Source organism: Nyctereutes procyonoides, unplaced genomic scaffold (genome assembly GCF_905146905.1).
Source record: "Nyctereutes procyonoides isolate TBG_1078 unplaced genomic scaffold, NYPRO_anot_genome, whole genome shotgun sequence".
Lineage (NCBI taxonomy): Eukaryota > Metazoa > Chordata > Mammalia > Carnivora > Canidae > Nyctereutes > Nyctereutes procyonoides.
In genome coordinates this window covers 7385997-7410423 of record NW_026575040.1, presented here as the reverse complement: position 1 = coordinate 7410423, position 24427 = coordinate 7385997, and the positions used below count along the sequence as shown (strand labels likewise).

The 24427-nt window shown below is 43.5% G+C and overlaps 2 protein-coding genes, 1 non-coding gene and 1 pseudogene across 4 annotated transcripts in view; 2 read left to right on the top strand and 2 right to left on the bottom strand.

The window, feature by feature from the left end:
• Nucleotides 1–786: 786 nt before the first annotated feature.
• LOC129506395 (SKI8 subunit of superkiller complex protein-like) lies at nt 787–1754 on the bottom strand (annotated as a pseudogene).
• Nucleotides 1755–2073: 319 nt separating this feature from the next.
• LOC129506503 (U2 spliceosomal RNA) lies at nt 2074–2264 on the top strand. The gene has a single exon (XR_008663825.1). It is a non-coding gene; the product is annotated as a U2 spliceosomal RNA (small nuclear RNA).
• A 467-nt stretch (nt 2265–2731) lies between these two features.
• Nucleotides 2732–3766, bottom strand: LOC129506355 (small nuclear ribonucleoprotein-associated protein B-like). Its single transcript, XM_055320023.1, has one exon. The coding sequence runs from the start codon at nt 3701–3703 to the stop codon at nt 3008–3010; it is 696 nt and encodes a 231-aa protein (XP_055175998.1). The 5' UTR covers nt 3704–3766; the 3' UTR covers nt 2732–3007.
• A 7124-nt stretch (nt 3767–10890) lies between these two features.
• GLCE (glucuronic acid epimerase) overlaps nt 10891–24427 on the top strand; it is a 113825-nt gene continuing 100288 nt past the window's right edge. For both annotated transcript variants that reach the window (XM_055320052.1, XM_055320053.1), the window contains exon 1: nt 10891–11066. The gene's annotated coding sequence lies outside the window, so the exon portion shown is untranslated. The remainder of the gene's footprint in view (nt 11067–24427) is intronic.

Genomic DNA, 24427 nt, shown 5'->3' with positions numbered 1-24427 from the left:
AGATTTATTTCTTCCTTTCTTCTATTTCTTCCCATAAACTTATGTTGAGCATGTGCTATGTACTAGGCACTCTCTCTGCCTCCAAGTGTTTCTCTTGTGTATCTCTCTCCCCTTTCTGTGATTTTCCTGCTTCCTGCTTTCCCTCCTCCTGTCCTCTACCTCTCTTTGACCTCAAAACCTATTCTCAGGGAAGTTCAGCTATCAGTTGTGTGCACCTTAGAGCAAACATTAATTTGCTGTGCTTCTACCCCTGGAGGAATTAGCATTTGACATTTGATCTTTCATTATTGTGGCAAATGGTTCCCTGTTCATGAAATTTTCAACAACAGTTAGCAAGCAGGGGAGATATTTGCAAAATAGAGGACCTTCGCAAAACCTTAGAGTCCCACCATCTGGTGACCACCCACTTGGAATATGCATGAGGTTGGTCCTTTCCTTGGCTCCATTTTGTGATAAAATCAGAGACTGGAGTTGACTGATCTCAGAAAAAAACATGCTAACATTGCTCTTAGGATAAAGCTCCAAATCCTTTCTGCGGAAGACCCTGCATGGGGTAGCCTCTTACTTAACTCTTTAGACTCTACACTTTGCAGGAAAGCCATGTCAGAATTTTGTCATATTTTTGGTAGAAATACCATTTGACCTCAGCACGCTTCTGCTTGAAGTGTTCTATTTGTCAACCCCTTCTGCCATGCTAACTCCTCCTCCTGCCCCAGGTCTCATTTTATTTTTTATTTTTTATTTTTTTTAAGTTTCTGCTCCAATAAACACTCTATTTTTAGCTAGAGAGGTACGGAATGTCATGACCTGCACACCAGCCTGCGAGACTCTGGTGTTTACGCAGGGCAATCATAGACGTGGATTTCCTGGTCATCACCCACGGACACAATCTTTGAGCCATTTCCATTGTATTTTACTCCCCAGACCTGATCCTGGTGATTGAAGAAGCTGTGAACACACGTTCTTGTTCCAACATCCCAAACTTTCACACTTTTATCAGATGAACTGGACATGAAGTGGGTGTCGTCAGGACAAAATGCAACATTCAGCACCTATGATGCATGGCCACTCAGCGTACCAGCCAAATTGGCATGTTGTACATCATAGATCTTGATGTAGCCATCATCTGATGTAGTGACCAGGAGCTGAGAAGCCAGGGAGAATGTCAGGGAGCGGATAGGTATAACAAGGCCTTCCAGTGTGTGCTGAAGTTTTCCAGTTGCAATATCAAAAATATTGATGGCCCCATCTATGGCTCCACTGGTCAGATACATCCCATCAGGGCTATATGTAATACTAAGAATGAATTTTCCTCTCGTGTCCAGAGATTATTCCTTTTTCCCACTTTCCACACCAGAAATGTTCACTTTCCCCACATGAGTTCCTGTGGCCAGATACTGGGGATCAGGAGAAAAGGCCAAAGTCCAGGCATCCACTGGTCCTGCATCTATAGATTTTATCTGTTTGCTGTTATCCAAGTCCCAGAGATGAATATGAGCGTCAAGAGAACTGGACGCAGCGATGGGCAGCGTGTGACTGATGTTCACAGACACCACGGCTAGTTGATGTCTCTCTAGACTCCAATGTAGGTCCAGCCTCTCATCACAACACTTCTAGACCTTCACCAGGTCTAGAAGGGACCCCGTAACCACCATCTCAGGGTTTTCTTTCTTGTTTGTCCCCCAGGCAACCGACCAAATGGCATCATCATGGGCTTGCTCTTATTTGAAGAGAATACTGTACTGGTTGGTCATTTCCTCAACCAAGGAGGAAGGCTACAGGCCAGACATTTTGCCGCCCTGCCAGCTGCACAGCCACCACTCTTGTGACATCTCCCGGTCTCATTTTAAATGTGACTTCTTCTAGGAAGCCTTCCCTGACTCCTAGAAACCTAATGAGACCATGATTAGGTTCCCTAATACATGATCTCACAGCACCCAATGATTTTCATAGCACCTATCAGGATTGTCTTTAGTTTCATGGAGGTATACCTCGTTGACTAGTCTTCACAGGCGTCTTATCTATTATTATGCATCAAGCATTGGGGAGACCCCCTCAGGGGCTAATAAAAAAATCGCCTCTCTGCCTTTTGGCTAAGATCAAGTGTAGTATCTGTTCTTATCAGTTTAATATCTGATCCGTCCTCTATCTGAGGACAATATATTAAATGGATTTTTGGAGCAGGGGGATGGAATAGGAGCTTGCTCCATCCACTCCATGTATCAACCTGGTATTGCAGTACTTCCAGGAATGGTACACCCCCTCAGGGGTTAAAAAAAAAGCAAAAAACAAAAAGCATTGGGCAGAGTGCTGGGCTCTATGAGTAAATATCTGCGAAATGTATGTATGACTAAACATAAGTACTCTGTCTCTAAGTCAAACCTTCATCAAGAGTTCCCACACTGGGCAGCCCTGGTGGCTCAGTGGGTTTAGCGCCACCTCCAGCCCAGGGCGTGATCCCGGAGACCCGAGATCGAGTCCCACATCAGTCTCCCTGCATGGAGCCTGCTTCTCCCTCTGCCTGTGTCTCTGCCTCTCTCTCTGTGTGTGTCTCTATGAATAAATAAATAAAATGTTTAAAAAAATTCTTTAAAAAAAAAAGAGTTCCCACACTATTTAGTAATAAAAAAATCTGATTAGTTCTGTCCTGCTGGGCAGTCACTTACTGTTGAGGTCATCTCATCTCAGCCAGACTCTGTACTTGGGTTCTTTTTTTTTTTTTTTTTTTTTTTTTTACAATATTCTTAAGAGTTTATTATAAACTAGTTTCACAGGCTACAAGGAAGTAAAAGGACTATGTACAGCCTGACAGGAAACAGGCAGGGAGCTGAGGAGGGCCAAGATGAGTCTAGGGCCTTGGTGGGCACATTCCCGGGGGAGGGGGCCCTGAAAGGGAAACCAGACAATCCTGTGAGACTCCAAGAACAACGGCATAACAAACAAACACGTCTGTGACAATCGGGCCCATGCCTCTGTGGAGCTACTTCCATAACTCTGTGGTCAAGGGTCAAAGAAGGCCTTGCATGCCCGGGGGAGGGGGCCGCATCCCCGGCGGGGGCATGCCCATTGGAGTTCCTCGACCAGGAGGGATCCCCATCGGCGGGCCCATGGGAGGCCTCATGCCAGGTGGTGGGCCCATCATGCCTAGAGGCGGTGCCCCCTGGCCCATGGGTAGGGGAGGACCCCCACGGCCAGGCGAGTACTGGGTCGGGGCCCCTGCAATGCTGGCAGTGGCAGCAGCTGTAGCAGCAGCCACAGTGCCTCTTCCCTGCGGGGTCATCACCTGCTGGGATGGCCCACCAACCCCTCGGACTGGCCCTCCAAGTCCTGCAGGAGCCTGGGGCATTGGAACACCAGCTGGAATTCCTCTGCCAGCAGCCCTGCCAATCCCTGGGCCCCCGGCAGCTCCAGCAAGTGGCACTCGGGCAATGCCAGTATCTTTGGGAGGAGGTCCCTCTACTGTCATTGAGACCAGGTTCTCCCCTCGAAGCAGCACCAGACCAAGGACTCGCTTCTCTTCTCTTTCTGCTTGTTTTGAGTTCTTTGGCTTGATTTTCCTGAACTCATCACAGTCACAGAGAATCAAATTCATATGCTTGTCAAAAGCCTTGAAGGTGCCAATGAAGATCCGGCCGTCTTGTAGGATGCACCTCATCCTATAGTCGATATGCTGCAGCATCTTGCTGCTCTTGCCCACAGTCATGATGGCGGTTCTGATGGCGCCGATTCCCGCCGGATTGCCCTCAGCAGAGGCCTAGACGCCCGCCACTACACCACTTCCCGCCGCCGCTACCCTGTACTTGGGTTCTACTCTCACAGTCTCATACCTGGGCTTTCCCCACTGCAGTCCACCTTGTGGGATCCTACTGGATTAATCTTCCCAAACACTGGTTTGACCAGATCACTCCTCTAAAAGCCTCTGATGCGGAGTTGGCTAAAGAATAAAGCTCAGACTCAGCCTGGCATTGAAGCCTGTCTGTAATCTGATTCTGAACTATATTTCTGTGTTCCCTTACTTTCTAAAGCAAATTGTTTGTTCCACCACACATTTTTACTCACTGACTCTAAGCTTTTGTTTATAGTATTTGCTCTGTCCAGAAGCTCCCTCTCCTATTCTGTTATCAAACTTCTACCCATCCTGAGTGTAAAGCTCATATCCCACGTTCTCTGTACAGTAATCCTAGTCACCTGTATTAGGACTCTTTCAGTTGCAAATAATGAGGAAGATCCCAAACTGGTTTAAGTAAAAAAAGTAATAATAATAACAACAATTATTATTATTAGTTCATGTAATCAACAAGTCCATTGGGTGTAGAGGCCAACATGGGGCTTGAACTCACAACCCTGAGATCAAGACCTGAACTGAGACCAAGAGTTAGATGCTTAAAGTGACTGATCTAATCTGCTGATTCCTCTCTGAGTTAGGTGGAGCAGGTGACACTAAGGTTCATGTAGCAGCCCCAGAAACTCAGGGCTTACATCCTACCAGTTTACCAACCTCAGGGAAAATGGTTATCTTTCTTAAAAGTTCTAACACAAGTCCCAGGGAAGGGTGGGTCATGTTCCCATCCTGAACCTATTGCTATGGTGCTCTGATTAACCAGGCCTGGTTCATGTGTCCAATCCTGGGATCCATGGGTGGGGTCAGCCTCACAGACCTGCATGCATGGAGAGTGACAACTGGGTGGCTCCCCAAAGGAAAATTGATATACAGTTACCAGAAGAAGGAGGAATGGATGTCTAGTAGGTAAAAGACAACCTAGATCCATCCTACCCCCCGAAATGTGAGTGATCTCTCCAGACTTCAAATTTCTGTTGCTCTTCTTGTCTGTTCTGTTCGTTAATTTATTTCCCCATGGTCACTAGATGGTTGCCACAATCCCAAATATTGTAACTTGGTGCCGGAATTCCAAGCAGAAGGAAGAAGGGAACAGGTGAAGAGGGAACTTTTCCAGAGAAAGGAAAGCTTCCTTAGAGGCCATCCAAGAAATTTGGATCACTTGGCAAGGAAGCAGGGAAAATGAATATCTGGCATAGGGGAATGGAATAGCTGAGATGGATTAGCGCAAATGAAAGGTTCATTCCTGGGGCTGAGCACATCGCTGAACAAAAGAAGGGTTTTGTTAGAAGAAGGAAGGGGTGAGGTCCTTGCCATTGGCCAGGTTGTCAAGGATATTTTTTTATCCACTTATCTGCTAGCAATTGGGAACTTACCACATGCAAGGCACTGTGTATTTCTGATTTTCATCTAGTCCATATGACTTTTTTTTTAAGATTTTATTTATTTATTCATGAGATACACAGAGAGAGAGACAGGCAGAGACACAGGCAGAGGGAGAAGCAGGCTCCATGCAGGGGGCCCAATGTGGGACTCCATCCCAGGTCTCCAGGATCATGCCCTGGGCCGAAGGTGGAGCTAAACCGCTGAGCCATCCGGGCTGCCCTGACTTTTTCTTTTCTTTCTTTCTTTTTTAAAAAATAAATTTACTTTTTATTGGTGCTCAATTTGTCAACATATAGAATAACACCCAGTGCTCATCCTGTCAAGTGCCCACCTCAGTGCCCGTCACCCAGTCACCCTCACCCCCCTGACTTTTTCTTTTTAATGGCAGGAACTGTGGCTTATATTTTGCATCTTTACAATGCCTTGCACTTAGTAGCTGTTCATTAAGCATTGGCTGATTTTTAAAATTTGATGGTGAGGGGTTGGGAGAGGGGTACAGAATTCAGAGTCTTTCTAGGATCTTATTTAAAGACTTCATTTTGCTCTCACTGCTAAAGGAAATGGAAGATCACCACGTCTGTGTTACAGTCATTTGAATCCTGGAGATGCAAATGAATCTCAAATATATCTTCTTGGCTGTAAGTTCTCTCTCAGTCAACTTGTAAATTACTTGATTCCGTATATATGGCCCATCTATATAGTTCGTACATATGTAAAGTGAATTTAGACAGGCAGTGTATGTAATTTGGCTAACTGGTCTCCTTTTTCTATGGCTTCTCCTCATTTTTTATTTAATAGGGAAATTGCTCTCCCACTGAATCTTAATTCACAATGTTAAGACTTCAGAAACACAGTTTCTTATTCAGAAAGAATTTCAATCTTCTTGCTGTCAAATACACTCTGCTCTCACATGGGCACTTAATGGTGTCAGGATGTCAATTTAATTTTGACAGGGGCCCTATCCACAGAATCTTCAACTTTTCATACTTAGTTAATATGGATGGGTAAGAGGATGTTTGAGGGTTTTTTTTCCCCTCTGTTTTCATGGAAACATACTTTCCCGTAAGATTGGATGACAGTGGTATGTGTGAAGCACTCGAAGCTTTTGAGAGAGAAGTTTTCCCTACTGTTCAAGACCCACTATTAACTGCCTCCAAATGGCACACAGTTGTTGTTATCTCTAATTGCTGTGATGCTCTAAATAGTCTGAAGGCACTGGAATCTTCGTTCCCACCAAGAAATGGTTTCTTCCACTTTCTTTGGTAGCAGCACCACTGGAACTGTAGATGTAGCAAGTATGGCTACAAATTCATTCTTTCCCCACTAGGTGACATTAATCAGTGCCTGATGACTGGCAGGCGTGAGTTTTTCGATTCTTGTCCCGGAGTAGGAGAGGACCAAACTACTCCTAATACTCTTGTATTAGAGTAACAAATGATGCTGTGTAACAAATGATGTAAAAAATGAACTCACCTAAAACAAGAGATGTGTATTATCTCACACAGTTTCTGTATGGAATCTGGCAGAGGTTTAGCGAGGTGGCTCTGGCTGAGTCTCTCATGAGGTTATATCAAGGTGTTGGCTGGGGCTGCAGGCACCTGAGGCCTGAACTGAGGCTGGGGTTCCCCAAATGGCTCACTCACATAGATAATGGCTGGAGGCCTAAGTTTCTTGCCATGTGGGCCTCTGCTTGAATGGCCTTATGGCATGGCAGCTGGCTTCCTCTGGAGTGAGTGATTACAGAGAAAGACCACAGAAGAAGCTGCAACACCACTTACGACCTAGTCTCAGGAGTCATCCTCTGTCCCTTCTGCCGTAGTCTCTTTGTTAGAAGTGAATCACTAGGTCTAGCCCATACTCAGGGGGAGGGGAATTAAGCTCTACCTCTTGAAGGGACGTGTATCAAAGAATTTGTAGACATATTTTAAAACCACTACAACTTTCTTGGTTTTCCCCCTTTGTGACTGAGTATCTGCCAAAAACAACCAAACTCAGAGGTTTAGTACATGATCAGCAAATGAACTGATGAACACGGTTCCTTCATTCTTGGGGTAATTTGTATAGAATTTCAGCTTTCCAACCTAACCAAATAGGTGCTCCCCCCAAAGCTGCACCGGGATGGAATGGAAGTTGGGTCTGATTTCTTCTTCCAGCTTCTCAAACAATGTCTTCTACATCACTCACGAATATGCAGTGGGCAGGAGCTGGCTTTTTGCAGGGCGTGCTCTAATAGTGGGACACCAGTAAGGATGGATTCTCAACAGGGATGGGAGTGTTTGGTTGTACTCACCTGGCCTAACAGGTCATATACGGCCAGCAGATGGCAAAAACTGAGTGAGAAGCTAGCTGGTTCTGCTCTCCTGCTGGTTGGCAAAGACCGGCCACAGATGGTAGCAGTGAAGCTGTGAGCAGACTCTAGTCCTAGGATCAAGCAAGTGCCAAAGCTCTGCTGAAATCACCCGCAGCACCACCAAGAGATGTGAGGATTCTTGGGCAGGATTCTCGGCTTGGATCTCGAAAACAGAGACCCTGGTGGTTCTGGCTCCTTGGCAGCTCTTAGTGCATGACGTGAGGAAGGGAGCACTTTGGGAACAGATGGAGAGGTTGAGAGACAGAGCGTGACTGTCAGGCCACAGAGTGAAGCATCGTGCCATTGAGACAGATGGTGAGAGGGGTGTCCCTGTCTGCAGTGGCTTTAGTGCCTTTTCAGTACTCATCCCGCTGGTGTACCCTTGACATAGGGCCTCTTCAAGAGCTTCTACTTCCAAAGCATTTTAATTTAGAAGTCACATGTTTGTGTTCCAAGCTGTAGTTCAGGCTAAAAGTGCTTCATAGCTTTTCTCTTTTCTCACATTTAGAGAAACCAGGGTTTCTGATACACTGATTGATAAGGGAATCATACAATGGTAGAGTTTATGAAAAGGGGCATTAGAGAGAGATGCCACATAGCGACAGAGTCAAGAAGAGTTTTCTTTCCAGAATATTCCTGCCATTTGAGATATACCAGTGCAAGAGAAGACGAGGTAGGAAACATAGAAAACACACAGATGTATGCTTCAAGATACAGATCTACTACATGGGTTATTAGCCTTCTAGAGAAATTTAGTGGCTCTGCTGGTACCACCTTTAGGCACAGTTGGGGGGGCCTGACTTTTAGGGGCACTGCTCCGGCTCTGGCTCTTCTCCAGCTGCATTCCTAAATACCGAGCAGGAGGCCAACAAACCAAAGGAAATGTGTCCCTCTGGAGCCAATTTCACCTCTTCAGACCTTGCTCCAGGTACCCAGAAGCCAGAATTCCCTTCCCAAATGGCTGTGAGCCCACTCCCAGGACCCGTGTGGTCTTCTCCCCTAGACCTTCTGATAAATACTCTTGGACCTGTGGAGTGGCCAAGAAATGACAGTGTTGTAGAGGGAAAAGTGGACATGTGGGCTGGAGGGCCTATGGGATGTGAAGCTTAACTGGCTGTGGGAAGCGAAGTGGAGAGGGCTGCTCTGTATGGAACCCAGCTCTCCCTGTTTTAGCAAGGGACTCTGAGAAATCCCAGAATTCTAAGTTCAGACCTGGTCTTCCAAGTTGTATTGAAAGTGTATTTTCAAGGTGAAAGGATACACACACACATGCACACATACACATTTTAATTTCACAGTTTGTTAGCTTGTTTTATAACTTTTACATACTTATACATTTGACTGTGGGCTTCTACACGTAGCCTTTTTGTGTACCCTACAAATATCAGGGTTTGTTCTGGCTCCAATCTTTAATACAGAACCAAGTTGAATCAGCCTGGCTGATTTGGAAGGCCTTTTACTATTGACTCCTCTCTAATCTTACCTCCCACTGCTATTCTGCAGGAATCTTCCATCAACCAAACTGGTCAACCCATAGCCAGACTAGGCCCACGTCCTTTCCTCTGTGTTTGGTTCATACTATTTTTCTCTGAAAGGCCTCTATTTCTGCCCTGCATTTGTATGGGCCATGCTACTGTTATAAGACCCAGCTTCATATTCATGCCTCCTCCCACTGGCCTCTTCTAACAGCTCTTGTCTGAGCCACTTATTGGCATTCAAAGTGTGCAACTATGTGTGGCCATTTTTCTTAGACAAGAAAAATGTGTCCATTTTTTTTGGACAAGATATGGCTATAAGATAAGGAAACATCAATACATAACCATTTGAAGACCAGGAAAGGGGACCTCCCCCCTTCCCCTACTCCCCTAAAGTCAGAAGAGTAGTTGGGGAATGAGAAGAATGTAGTTAGGCAGGCACCAAAGGAGGAGAGGGCCAGCACTGTCAAAAGCTGTAGAGAGGTCATTGGGAAAGAAGCCCAAAAATAGAACATTTGCCATTAGGAAAGAGGTTTTTTTGTGACCATTGAGAGAAGAGTAGATTGTGTGGGTGAAAGTAACATTGTAGTCGGGGGGAAAATAAGAGATGAGAAAGTGGAGACAGCAAACACTTTAATGTCTCTCATGAAAATGTGATTCTGAGAGGAGATAGAATAGCTTTACAGGGTGGAAGAGGTAGGGTGGTTTTGTTCTGTTCAAAGGTTGGAGGAGACTGAGTGTGTTTGTAGGAGAAAAGAGCTAGATTAGAGAGGAAAATTGATAATGGGGGAAAGAAAGGATCCAATGATTCAACAAAACCTGGGAAAGGCTGAGATGCATGCACAGGTGCAGGGGTTAACCCTGATGAGGAGAAAGGGCACTTCTCGCTGTGGGTAACGGAAGGAGGGGGGGGGGAAGATGAATGAAGGCTACAGAATAGGCATCATAATGGAGTGATTGGATTTATGGGTGAAGAGACGAGCTGTTATTATAGAGAAAAGGCCAAAAAGGCCCAAATTTTCGGGGGCGGCGGGGGGGGGGGGAATCAGGTCCAGATTTCAAATATTCAAATATCACATTCCTCATTCATTTCTTTCACATTTATTCAGTGTCCCGCGAGTATCAGACGCTGGGGTGTACCGTGATGGGACTTTTCCATGCAATTTTGTAAACCTGCAATACTGGGACTCAGGCGAGATTTACTTTTTACCCTTCTAGAAGGCCTGCAGTAGGAAAAACAAACAAAAGAAAAACAACAAACAAAAAGTTGCACGGATCAGAAGACAGTCCTTTGTCAGACCAGATGTCCCGAGCTCACGGGCATGCATTGCAACAATGACGCCCTGTTCGAGGCTGGGAGGGAAGAGAGGCGAGGTGGGGAGGGGTGGGGGTGGAGGGGGAGGCTGACACCGGGGCAGCCCCAGCAGGGTGCGCTTTCGACCAGGTAGGTGCAGCCTTCGGCGCCCTCGGGGCCGCGCCGTAACCGCAACCAAGGGTGACGGCGCCTCGGTCCACACCGCAGCAAGGACCCGCTTCTTCCCCGAGCCAGGTGTGTCTACCGAGGCTGAGCAGCACCCCCCCCCCCCCCCCCCCCGCCGCGCCCTCCCGGAGGCCTCGCCGCTCTCCGCAGGTCGCTGCTACCTTCGCCCCGGGTTAATTGTGACGGGCGGGGGAGGGGAGAGGCGGTGGGCGGGGCGAATCGCCTTTTCTACTTTGCCATTGGCCGCGAGGGGGCCCGAGTCCCGCCCCCCGCGCCGCCGCCGACAGGCTCCGCCGGCTGTCACTCGAGCCGCCGCGGCCGCCCCCTGGCCGCGGCCGGGATCTCGCGGGAAGAGCGGCGGGCACGGCGGAGGCTCGGTCTCCCGGCTGCGCGCGAAGCGGGCGGGCTCTGCACACACGGGCGCTGCCTGGCGGGGAGCTCGGAGCTGCGGCAGCCGCAGGCCTGGGCCGCCCCTTCCCTGCCGCCGCCTTCTCCGGCTCGGGGCTGCTCGGTCCGCTCGCCCTCCGGCGCCCCCAGGTGAGGAAGCCCCGGGCGCGCCTCCCGGGCTGCGGAGCGGTCGGGGCGGGCTGGCTCCCGACGGGGGCGGCTCCGCGGGGCGCGGGAGGGCGGGGGGCGGGGCGCGGGGTCCACGCGGACGTGCGGGGGTCCCGGGGTTCCGGAACCGGGGGCTCCTCTTGCCGCGGTCGCCGGCGCCTGGCGGGCAGAGCGGTCGGCTGGGCGGGTGCTCCGTGTCGGAAGAGGCGGGTCACGGGGGTCCGGAGGGTCCTCCGAGCCGGAGGGTTTGGCATCCCTGGGTGATGGAGCGGCGCCTCGGTGCTCGGGGCGAGGTGTCTGCGCCCTGCAGGGGCCGGGCCGCCTGGTGGGCTGCTCCGGGGGGGTCTGCCTCGCCCCGAGGCGGGGCGGCACCTTGGCGAGGTCCCTAGTCCGTAAGGGGGCGGCAGGGCGAGCGAGCCGGCGGGGGCTCCCGGAGCCCGGGAGCGGAGGGCGCGGCTCGGCGGGCGCTGCTGAGGTCGGCTGGGGCGGGGGGGGGGGCAAGGGGCATCGGGAGCCCGCCCAGCGCCCAGCGTCCTGGAGCAGGTCTCGGTGCTCCGCGGGAGGATTGCGAGTTGGAGACATCGCGGGTTTGGTTCTGCAGTTCGCTCTCTGCCCTGCCCCGGGATCCCCGTGGGGGTGCGGGGGTGGGGTGGGGGGCGTGCTGGTCTCGCTGCTCTGGGAGCGAGACGGTGGCAGCACCTTAGGGGGGTGCAGACTCTGGATCCCCTGGTGCAGACTCTGGGTCCTTCGGTGCAAATTCTGGGTCCCTTGGTGCAGACTCTGGGTCCCTTAGTGCAAACTCTGGGTCCCTTGGTGCAGACTCTGGGTCCCTTGGTGCAAATTCAGGGTCGCTTGGTGCAGACTCTGGGTCCCTTGGTGCAGACTCTGGGTCGCTTGGTGCAAACTCTGGATCCCTTGGTGCAGACTCTGGGTCCCTTGGTGCAAACTCTGGGTCCCTTGGTGCAGACTCTGGGTCCCTTGGTGCAGACTCTGGGTCCCTTGGGAGGCGTGTGTCCCTCGGCCGGAGCGTGCCAGCCGCGGAGCAGACGGAAGGCAGGCTGGGTGGTTTGGGCTGCGCTCTCTTAGGTAGTCGGTCGGCTTTGCAGATCCTGCATTATCAGATCCGTCCGGAAAGTCTTGCCTGAGTGTGAGACCGAGTCCAGTAGTGATGGGAGGCGTGTCCTGGCTTCTCTCTGTCCTTTTGAAAAACGTTCGTGGAGAGGGATAATTTGAGGTTGAGTGAGTCTTCAAATGATGTCTCGGGAATTTGGAGTCCCAAAGCTAGGGCCCTGCAGAAGCGTCATTGGAGACCTGTAAGGATGGCCAGCAGCTCTTTCAGAGACGCCTGCTTAATAGCTTTATTGTACAGGTTGAGTTAGTCTAGACTCTAATGCAGACTTCTTGGTAACTAGCCCAGACTTAGGTGAAATTCAAATAAAATGACCTGTATGTGTGTGTATGTTTTTTTTTTAAGATTTTAAAAATTTATTCTATTCATGAGACAGAGAGAGAGAGAGAGAGAGAGAGAGAGAGAGAGAGAGGCAGGCAGAGGGAGACGCAGGCTCCATGCAGGAAGCCTGATGTGGGACTTGATCCCAGGACTCCAGGAACAGGCCCTGGGCTGAAGGCAGGCAGTCTACCGCTGAGCCACCCAGGCGTCCCTGTGTATGTGGTTTTTAAAAAACATATAGCTTGTAAAGTCTGTGCACTTGCTTGTCAGTTCTTGGGGTTAGAGACCTGCTTCATCCCAGAGGCCTGTAAATGATGAGTCTGATGTGGCAGGCGGTGGGGAGCCCATATTCACAGTAATTCTGTCATTTTGGCTAAACAAGACAAATTCAGCTATGCCAGAGCAAAGACTTTTGCCTGCCTTAGTCTTTTTCTTTAGTGACAGTTTTTTTTTTTTTTTTAAGATTGACGTTTCTTTTGATGTTAGAAGCAGAAAGATTAGGGATCACGTACTTAATCCTTGGGTTTTGCAATCGTTTACAAAAAAAAAAAAAGGGAGGGGTAATCCTACGTAGCAGTATTTAACCCATTAACGAGCTTAAGTTTTTTGGTTTTTGCCTGAACTGACTTCCATAGGTATCAAAATTGATCAACTGAGCAGATACTTGATTGGAACTACAGCCAAAAAATCCTAAGCAGACCTTTGTTTTCCTCGTTATTTGTGAAAGACAAATGACAAGCAAATTTCGGTAACTTTTAAAAAGAGCAGCTTCCATGATTTCTAAGTAAACATATGATCAGGTTAACAAATATTTGATTATCTGGTAAGTGTCACAGCACTGGAGGTACAGTGATTCCATGTACCTCACATGTAACCTGTATATAGAGAAAGCAAATAAAATGAATACATAAAATCATTGAGATGCTAAGAATGAAGAAACAGGGTACTTGGGGTTCAGCTCATTGTTTTTATAACCCCCGAATAATAAAAAAAATTGATGTCTGTTGTGATAACCAGAAACCAAATAAGATAATTATCTACCTTCTGAATTATTGAAGATTGAATTATGATCAGTACAGTTTGGGTGTTTCTATTTGATATTGACTCTTTGAGGATTAGCACCATTTGTTACACAAGCATTTAAAAGTCTGTAAGGATACACATTGAACTTACGAGTATTTGAGGGATTCTTTAAGAGAGTGTGGTAGAGGGGATCTCTGGGTGGCTCAGCAGTTTAGCGCCTGCCTTCAGCCCGGCCCGGGGCGTGATCCTGGTGATACTGGAGTCCCGCATCCGGCTCCCTGCCTGGAGCCTACTTCTCCCTCTGCCTCTGCCTCTGTCTCTGCCTCTCTCTCTCTGTGTCTGTCATGAATAAATAAATAAAATCTTAAAAAAAAAAAAGAGTGTGGTAGAGGCAAGGAAGAGAGCTACTAATTTTATGCTTTTATATTATTTGAATGTATTAACATGAGTACACGTAACTTAAGTGCAATTTAAAGAAGTCTAAAAATTAAAACTTTTTGGTTGCTATGCAAATTTATTTATAAGGCACTTTGTCAGTGTTGCCACTTCCACTGTGTGTACTAGTGAAGGAAAACATGTATTTCAAGAATCTAGAATTATAGAGCACAACAGAATAAGAATACTGAGAACTAAGCAAAATGTTAAAAACATGTTAAGGATGTTGTATATTTAATTATATAAAGATAAACTAATCTAAGGCCTTTCTTTTTTCAAATTTAAGAGTTTGAGAAGGGAAGTTTTTCAACTCCTTAAACAAGAATACCATGTGTCTTTGTGTTGGGAGTGGAGGTGTTCGTGTTGTGTGGCACAGACTTCAGGAAGGGATTTCTTTTTGTCAAATGTACGGATACATCTAGATTTGCTTTTCTTCTGAGGCTTATGAAAAAAATTGTGGTTCCTTATTATAATTTAGTATTACTATTTCATTATTACTGTAATGAAAGTGGTAATACAGGAGTGTCTTTTGGAGTATAATTTAAAATTTTAGGATTATAAATGTGGTATACTAAGCAATTTCTATGAAGGAAATCATAAGACATGGATTCCAGTCTTCACTGTACTACTAAGCGTATGACCGTGGGTAGACTCTTAGGGCCTCAGTTTCTATATATATATATATATATATATATATATATATATAGAGAGAGAGAGAGAGAGAGAGAGAGAGAAGTCCATGTCAATAATCAGTATAGGTCTACAGCATTATTATGTCTACAGAAAGGGATAGATGCCTGAAGAGTAGCTGGTTCTCAGGATACAACTAGTTCCTTGTAATTTTTCTTTATGATACCTAATTTTAGAAATTTCTTCCTTTTTAAGATACATAGGAAATATTCCAGAATATACATTCCATGAAGGTAAATGGTTTTCTTTTGATAATTTAGCTTTATCTCTTAAAGCATTATTATTTTTATTTCTGATTTCTGGTTGAGTATCTATGTGATAATGTAATGTCCCTATTTAATTTTGGATGCAGAATGAGGTTTCTAGTAGTTGACCCCCCCCCTTTTTTTTAAAGAATTTATTTATTCGTGAGAGACCCAGAGAGAGAGAGAGAGGCAGAGACACACAGGCAGAGGGAGAAGCAGGCTCCATGCAGGGAGCCCAACTTGGGACTCCATCCTGGGTCTCCAGGATCAGGCCCTGGGCTGAAGGTGGCGCTAAACCGCTGAGCCACCGGGGCTGCCCTAGTTGACCCCCTTTAATCCATCCCTTACACTGCTACCAAGGTGACTTTTCTAAAATGCAAATCTGTTCAGTGCGTCTTTCTTAAAATCCATACTTCTCCTTTATGTACAGTACATATTTAATTCTAACTTTTTATCATTACAAGGCCCTTCATCATCTGGCTCATCTCCTGCATTTCCCCCGCCATAAATCTGAAGCTCCAACTCAAGTAATCCAGTTAATTCACTGAAAGAGTCATACTGTTTCCTGACTCAGAGCCTTCTCATATATTCTCCCCATTGCTTAGAATGCCTTTCTTCCTCCTGTTTTGCTGACAGAGTCTTCTGATTTTTCAAGACATAACTTCAGCACTATCTGCTTTTTAAGTTTTCTGTGTCCTCCCTCTTCCTTACCACACCAGGTTATTCACTCTCTTTGTCTTGTTCATTCATTCTCTTGTGTTTGCAAGTATGCTGTAATTATTTGTCTGTCACTGGATCTTCCTGGACTCAAAGCCAGGTTTATATTTGTCTTATTTTTAAATCTCTATTGCTTATTTTACACAGTTGGCTCTCATTACAGGTTTGAATTCTCAGTGCCAAGATTGATATTTTTCCAATGTCCGAGTTAAGCCCAAATCTCAGTCTTGTCCTATTTTTCTAAAATTTTGGGCTTTCTAAAGTTATCTTATTCTCTTATCCCTATGACCACAAATTGATATTATTATTTTTTTTAAGATTTATTTATTTATTTATTCATGAGAGACACAGACAGAGAGAGGCAGAGACATAGGCAGAGGGAGAAGCAGGCTTCATGCGGGAAGCCTGATGTAGGACTCGATTCCGGATCCTGGGGTCAAGCCCTGAGTCAAAGGCAGACGCTCAACCACTGAGCCACCCAGGCGTCCCACAAACTAATATTAGATCTATAGTTCTTATCTTCATACTTAAGAAGTGAGACTCCCAGCACTAAGGGTTACTCTGTTAAACTTGAAGATTTTGAGGCAACCATTAGTCCCTATAATTAAAATTGCTAGGAGAGTTATAAACTAATTTGGGGTATTTCAGATTTTGGCTATCAGTGATTGGTAGATACTTTCACCTTGGCTGCTTTTTGCATGGGACATGATAGTGACCAACGTGTGTGTGTCTTTATGTTATCTGTTGATTGGCTGAAGATTTAATAACTTGCTCAGGGTCATTATCTACTAAGCAGCAGGCTATAATAGGTTCAGGTCTGTTGTATTCCTGGTTCTGTGCTTTTTCCAAGTACTATACTGCTTTCTGAATATGATTGCTTATTCAGTGTATTAAAACTATTAATAGAGGGCAGCCCGGGTGGCTCAGCGGTTTAGCGCCACCTTCAGCCCAGGGTGTGACCCTGGTGACCCAGGGATGGAGTCCCACGTCGGTTTCCTGCCTGTGTCCCTGCCTCTCTCTAGGTCTCACATGCATAAGTAAATAAAATCTTTAAAAAAATTATTGATAGATATTTTATTCATTTCATAAATTGAAGAAGTTAGGTTATAATGTTCATTCAGTTTTTTTCAAAAATGCTAAAGTAGAGAATTTGAGATTGTTTGGACATTAGATATCATTTAATCCAACTTTTCATTTTAGCTTATGAGGGAACTGACATACGCAAGAGTAGTTGAATGACTTGCTCAAGATCATGTCGCTAATTGGTTAAGATTTTCTTTAAGCTAATTGTGTACATTGGTGTTATAAAATCGTTATTTGAAAGGAATACCAGGTGCCTGATTCCCCCACCCCTGAAAAAAAAAAAAAAAGCCTGGAGTGGCTTTTAGAAAAGTGATGTTGAGGATCTCAGAGTCTTAAGGACATGGCTCAGAGAAAATCCAGACTTTGGATCATGACACATGGAGACGCCTCAGTGCCTTTACTCACATAGTTGCCTTGTCTTGGTTTATTTCCTTCCTCTTTCTTTTCAAAACTCTACCCACAAGGGGTGCCCTACATGGTTCAGTTACGTGTTTGCCTTTGGCTCAGGTCATGATCCCAGGGTCCCGGGATCCAGGTCCGAATCTGGCTCCCTGCCTAATGGGGAGTCTGCTTCTCTTTTTCCCCTTTGCCCCTCCTGCTCTCTCTCTGTCTCTCAGATAAGTAAATCTTTTTTTTTTTTTTAAATCTATCCACAGTTAACTAATCTTATGCCTGCTGAAGTTGTTATTAGCATCAGCCTTACTAGTAACCATTTAAGTACCATAAGCCAACTAATGGAGATAAAAAAGATTTATTTGGGAGTGTGAGACAGTATATATTTAATTACGAGATAGTATGTAAAGATGCCAGGAGTGGTACAGCTGTAGGAGCTCAGAAGATTAGATAAGGGTGGACTGAGCTAGTGGTTACAGAAGTTTCTGTGTAGAAAGGATTTGACTTAAGTTAATCCTTTCTTTTTTTAGGACTTTTATTTTTAAGTAATCTCTACACCTAAGGTGAGGCTTGAACTCACAAACCTGAGGTCAAGAGTCATATACTCTACTGACTGACCCAGCCAGGTATCCCGATTTAAGTTAATCTTTTTTTTTTTTTTTTTTTTTTTTTAAATAGAGCACAAGGGAGTTGGGGTGTGAAGGGGCAGAGGGAGAGAGAGAATCTTAAGCAGGTTTCATGCAGGGTGTGGAGCCTGGCCTAGGGGCTTGATCTGATGACCTGAGCCTAAATCAGGAGTCAGGTGTTTAACTGGCTGAGCTACCCAGCTGCCCCTAAATTAATTTTTAAAGAAGGCATTGGAGTAAAACTCATAATTAAACTCCGTGAAACTCTCACTGTTTTGTTTAGTTTTTACTCACAGTGGCCTTCTCTCTGTCTCGGAAGGCCTGGAACACGTTCTTCCAAACATCCATGTCTCCCTCCCTTACTTCCTTTAAGTCTTAATTAAAATATTACCCCTTCTGTGAGGCCTTTACTAGCTCCCTTACTTAAAATCACAGCAGTTCTTCCATACATACTCTTTCGGTTTCTCTTCCTTGCTTAGTTTAGTTCTTCCAGTTATTCAGCATACTCTATATTTTCATTGTCTTCCCACGCCTACTATAAGATTCATGAGGGCAGGGATTTTTACCCATTTTATTCAGTGCTATATACCTAGCACCCAGAATGGTACAGTACCTGTTACAAAGTAGGTGCTCAGATTTTTGTTGAATGAATAAGACAATTGAACTTTATTTTTTTTTTTAAGATTTTATTTATTCATGAGAGACACACACACACAGAGGCAGAGACACAGGCAGAGAGAGAAACAGGCTCCATGCAGGGAGCCGGACGTGGGACTTGATCCCGGGTCTCCAGGATCACACCCTTGGGTGGAAGGCAGGCGCTAGACTGCTGAGCCACCCAGGGAATCCCGACAATTGAACTTTAAAGCAGGAATTTGAAAATTATGTAACATTTTTTTCTTCCTTTTTTCCTTTCTTCCTTTTTTCTTGGCTGGCATAGAGGAAGAGGAACTTCCTCTTCCATTTTCTAAAAAATTTATGGGACTTCAAGAATATCTTATACAGTAAAGTACAGAAATTATAAACAGTTCAATGAATTTCTATGTGTGTAAACATGTAGTCCCCAACCAGATCAAGATATAGGACACACTTCTAGGACCTTAGAACCTTCCTTATGTTCTCTCCTAGTCAGTATTTCCCCAAATACTGTTCAGACTTCTGTCACAACAGATTAGTTTTATTTTTCTGAACTTCATACAAATGGAATCAACCTGGTTTCTTCCTTTGCTCAGCATTGTGTGTCTGCAAGATTCATCCTTTTTTTTTTCTTTTTTTTAAGATTTTATTTATTCATGAGCGACATAGAGCCATAGACAGAAGGGGAAGCAGGCTCCTCACAGGGAGCAGGACATGGGACTCGATCCCTGGACCCGGGATCACTCCCTGAGCTGAAGGCAGAAGCTCAACCGCTGAGCCGCCCAGGCGTCCCTTGTCCCATTTTTTTTTTTTTTTTAAGTTAACAGTAATTCATTCTTTTCATTGCGGTGTAGTTTTCTATTGTTTGAGTATGAATGTGTTTCTGTTCTCTTGTTACATTTGGGCCATTTCCAGTTTTTAGCTCTTAGGAACAAAGCTGCCATAAACAACATTGTACCTCTTTTTTGGTGTGCATAAAGATTAATTTCTTGGAGTGCTTGGTGGCTCAATCAGTTGAGTGTCCGACTCTTGATTTCAGGTCATGAGCTCAGGGTCCTGAGATCAAGCTTCCATAGGCATCTGTACTCAGCTGGGAGTCTGCTTGAGGATTCTCTCTCTTCTCAGTCTGCCCCCCCCTTTGCTCATGTTCTCTGTCTCTGTTTCTCAAGTAAATAAATCTTTTTTAAAAAGATTAATTTATTGGCTAAATAACTAGGAGTTAACCTCATCTCCTTATGTGTGTGTGTATATTATATATATATATATATATAGAGAGAGAGAGAGAGAGAGAGAGAGACATAATTCTTAATACCACATGGTTTTTATAGCACATGCTAGATGATCATTAAATGACTGAAGATAAATTAGTAATAATCAGGATGCCTTGGTGGCTCAGCAGTTGAGTGTCTGCCTTCCGTTCAGGTGTTTTCCTGGGGTCCGGAAACAAGTCCTGCATTGGGCCCCATGCAGGAGCAAAGGCTCTGCCTTTATCTCTGCTTCTCTCTCTCTCTGTCTCTCATGAATAAATAAAATCTTTTTTAAAAAATTAGCAACTAATCATGTACAGTGAGATTATCTCAAACTTATTCAAAATATTGAACCATTTCTAGTCCGTATTATTTTCTATATCTGACGTAAAAACATGGCTTTATCCAGGCTTTATACATTTCTTTTTCATCTGGGATTGCCTTTTTTAAAGCCATATTACTTATTACTTGCTTTCCCTTCTCTAGGAGATGGGAGAAATATGTGCAGGAAGGAGAACATTCAGATTAATTTCAAGATGTGAATTTCAGAACTGGTCGGCTATTTTTCTATAGTTTTCAACAATAGAAATCATTTTTTCCATACAGTATATTTTTTCTAAGATTCTATACACTTTAAAATAAGCTATACCAATGCATTCATAACACAGGTAGAAAAGCTGTGAATCTTAATTTTTGTCATGGGTTAGATATGTTTTGGGGTGTGTCAAGCAAAAGCTTTCTTTGATGGCTGTAAGTAATTCTAGAAATGGCTTTAGTTGAAGAATGCAAACGGGAGCTACAATAATAGAAGAAATCTTGAGAAATATTTTTCTAACTCTGGGAAAGTATAATTTTCTTTTGAAGTGATTTCTAAGCTAAGACTTGAAAGATGAGTAGGAAACAAGGTGAATGGGACACCTCAGGGAAATAGGTAAAAGAACATGGTAGGTAGGCAACTGCATTTGCAGAGAGAGAACAGGACAGATTTGGGCATCTGCAGGCAATTCAGGAAGGCTGGAGCAGTGGTTTTCAAGCTTTCACATGCATATGAATCTCCCGGTAGGAGTAGGGCTTGTGAATTCGGAGTTCTAACGTGTTTACACGTGATGGAAATGTTGCTGGTTCAAGGATCACGCTTTCTTGGAAACTACTGGGTTCCGGTGTAGAAAGCTAGTGAGAAGGGAGGAGTGGGGAGTGAAAGCAAGGACCTTCCCATGAGTTTAAAACCCATGTAAGGAATTTGGGTTTAAGGCATTGGTAATCCACTGAAGGGTGCCAGGAGTAATAGTGAACTTGTGAGTTAAGTGGGCAGTAGTAGTAGAAATAATCTTTAGGGGTACACTCCATTTACATTTGAAACTATATAGATTAATGTCTGAGAAGTGATAATTTACTTATTCATCAATAACTATTGTTTTTCCCAGTAGCAGACTCAGTGCATTTAAAGGAAAAGTTTTGTTATATTTATTAATTTAGATGTTATGTGTTAAAGTAGTTCTTTCTTCCATGGATATTATTTATCCTAATAAGTATTATAATTTATCTCATAACTACATTATTAATCCTGTTTGATGGGATTTAATTTTTGTCTATTTGTGTACCTATATACTAGTCTGAAGTTGTCTTTTTTATAGATTTAAAAAATGAGCTAGCTGGTAGTGTTTATCGTATGGTAGGAATTATCTTAATGATACATAGTTATTTGGGTTTCCCTAAATGTTAACTAGAAGGTTTTGATTTAGTTTATTTCAACTGTTTAAATACTGCATCAGTTTTGCAGTATTATAAACTTTTTTTTTCAGTGTTATAAACTTAAGAATAAAGGTATGTGTTTATGTTTTATATGTTTATATTGTATTTTCTCCCTTTTTGTATAAGTTCTAGGTATTCTTTTAAACAATTTTTTTAAATTTTTATTTATTTTATGATAGTCACACAGAGAGAGAGAGAGAGAGAGAGGCAGAGACATAGGCAGAGGGAGAAGCAGGCTCCATGCACCGGGAGCCCGACGTGGGATTCGATCCCAGGTCTCCAGAATCGCGCCCTGGGCCAAAGGCAGGCGCCAAACCGCTGCGCCACCCAGGGATCCCTAGGTATTCTTTTAAAAGCTTGGAGAAAGGGGCACCTGAGTGGCTCAGTGATCCAGCATCTGCCTTTGGCTCAGGTGATAATCCCAGGGTCCTGGGATGGAGTCCACCATTGGGCTCCCTGCAGCGAGCCTGCTTCTCCCTCTGCTTATGTCTTTGCCTCTCTCTCTGTGTCTCTTGTGAATAAATAAATAAAATCTTAAAAAATAAATAAATAAAAATTGGACAAAAGCAAAATAAACTCAGCCCACATATAAACATTACTAATGTTTTGGTATACCTTCTTCCTCCTTCCCTGAATACATCAATATACTTACTCGTATGTATACTGTTTATTGCTCCACCAAGCATTATATCATAAAGACTTTCCTACTTTGTTAAAATTGTTTCAAAAACGAACTTTTTTTTTTAAGATTTTATTTATTTATTCATGAGAGACACGCACACAGAGAGAGAGGCAGAGAGAGAGAGAGAGAGAGAGAGAGAGAGAGAGGCAGAGACACAGGCTCCATCCAGGGAGCCTGAGGCGGGACTCGATCCCTGGTCTCCAAAATCCACACCCTAGGCTGAAGGCTGCCCTAAAAGCAAACTTTTAATAGTAGCACAGTTCTGTTGAATGAATGTGATTTAACCATTTCCAATTATTGAACATTTTTTTCCTCTGCTAATAACATTGAAGAAAATCTTTGCATAAGTCATTCTCCATATTTATTTTTTTTAAGGATAGGAATAAAAATGTTCAGTGAAAGGTAAGACCTAAAAGAAAAATTAGATATTGCCGTATTGCTTCCTAGAAGGGTTATGCCAATTTATATGCTAATATTCAGCTTTTCTAATTTGGTAAGCAAAAATGATCTTACTTGAATTTGTGTTTTTTTGATTACAAGTGAAGTTGAACATTGTAAATAGTTTTTAAAACAATTACATATTAAAATATTTTTAAAAGAATCCCTTATGTATTATGTTGTAAAGTAAGATATTTTAATTGGAATTAATATTTTCTCTTAGTGGATAAATTAACTTTTTGAATAGTTTTTACAAAAACACACAAAACTCAAGGACCTAAACAATTGCCTGAGAGGGAACCACTGTTAATCACTTTCTTATATGTATTTGCAGAAGTATAGTAGATCATATGTGTGTATGTATTTGTTTGCCAAAACATTAGACAAATTATGGAGAACATTCATTAAAATACCGTCTAGTTCAGATGTGGTATTGTGTACTAAATTGTGTACTAAAAATTAGAAAGGGTCTAAAAATGATTAGTATTTGGCTACTAGCCCAGAAGGAAGAAAAGCAGGGTCTGGCAGCATTTGGCAGTAATTTTCTATAAGACAAGTGGCCTTAGCTCTTTTTATTATTGGATCGATTCTTTGACAATAGCACTTCTGTTTATAGTACCAATTCCGTAGTACTGTTCCAAAAAAGAAAGCCAAGTTTTTGAAAATTAGACAGTTGATACCTGAAAGAAACTCTTTAAAGTACAAAACTTACTTGGAGGTCTTTAGGGGAAAGACACTATTCTTAGGTATTTTAGGATTTCTCTGCTTGACAGTTAAAAGTTTTAGTAGAATTTTTATGACTCTGCTGCTTAACATGGAAAGTTTGAGCTTAAATAATTACAAATAAAATTTATGATTTTCCTAAACTCTTATTTACCTAATTCGGAAACCAATCATCCATGATGTAAACATATTTTAAAAATGATTTCCCATGCTAATGGTACTATATAGTAGTAATTGGTCTCATACATTAAAGATCTTGAGCTTGACTTGAATGTTACTGCTAAATAAGTGATTTGAGTAATAAGAGTCAGAGTTTTTAATTGGATTCTACAGAGCTCTAATGCTTTAGGCATAAAGGTACTTGCTTTTGGAATAGATTTTTTTTTTAAGGCTCTTGTTTCCAAAAATAAAGTTTGGATGACTACTGTTTACTGAATACTAACTCTCTGTGTGACCCAGGATAAATAGGGGTTTTATGAGCATTCCTATTTGCTGGAATTCATACCTTCTATTCCAGATTAATTATAAGGCTGTAAAGGCTGCTAAAGAATTTGTACCTAATAGTGGTTGGTAATATTTGAAGAATTTTAAGAATGAATTTATCGGAAATGAGAAAAGATCATCTTAATTTTTAAAAACATGTTTAATTTTGAAAAATTTATGTATTTATAGGAGAATTATTAAGATAGTACAGAGAATTCCCATATTCCATTCACTCAGCTTACCCTAATTGATGTCTTATATAACCATGCTTTCAAAACTAAGACCTTAATCCTGATTTTAAAAATAAAATTCAACAAAAATTTTTTGAGCACCTACTATATGTAAAAGGGTGTTTTAAATGCTGGAGTATATACAGTATTGGAAAACAAGTAAAAGTTGCAGATAATAATAATAAACTGATGAGCTAGGTGTCATTCCCTTACACATTCTCAGGGTTTTTACCCTATGTGTTGTTGGTACTTAAAAAAAGGCGCTGATCTCTAGGAGCCAGCATGGGTTCCTAGAGAGTGAGTCATGTCATATTGGCCTCATTTCTTTTCTTATAGGGTAAGTAACCAGGTAGGTACAGAAGGAGATACTCTGGCCATAGTGTATCTAGAATTACAGCTACGTTTATTGGATTTTTAATTTGTGCTGGGCACTGGGTTAAATGCTTTACATGGATTATCTCATTTAGTGCTGTTTTACAAATGAGGGAAG

Bases quoted from the DNA above. Each gene is read 5' to 3' on its own strand.
- LOC129506355 (XM_055320023.1), bottom strand. From the start codon at position 3,703: ATGACTGTGGGCAAGAGCAGCAAGATGCTGCAGCATATCGACTATAGG.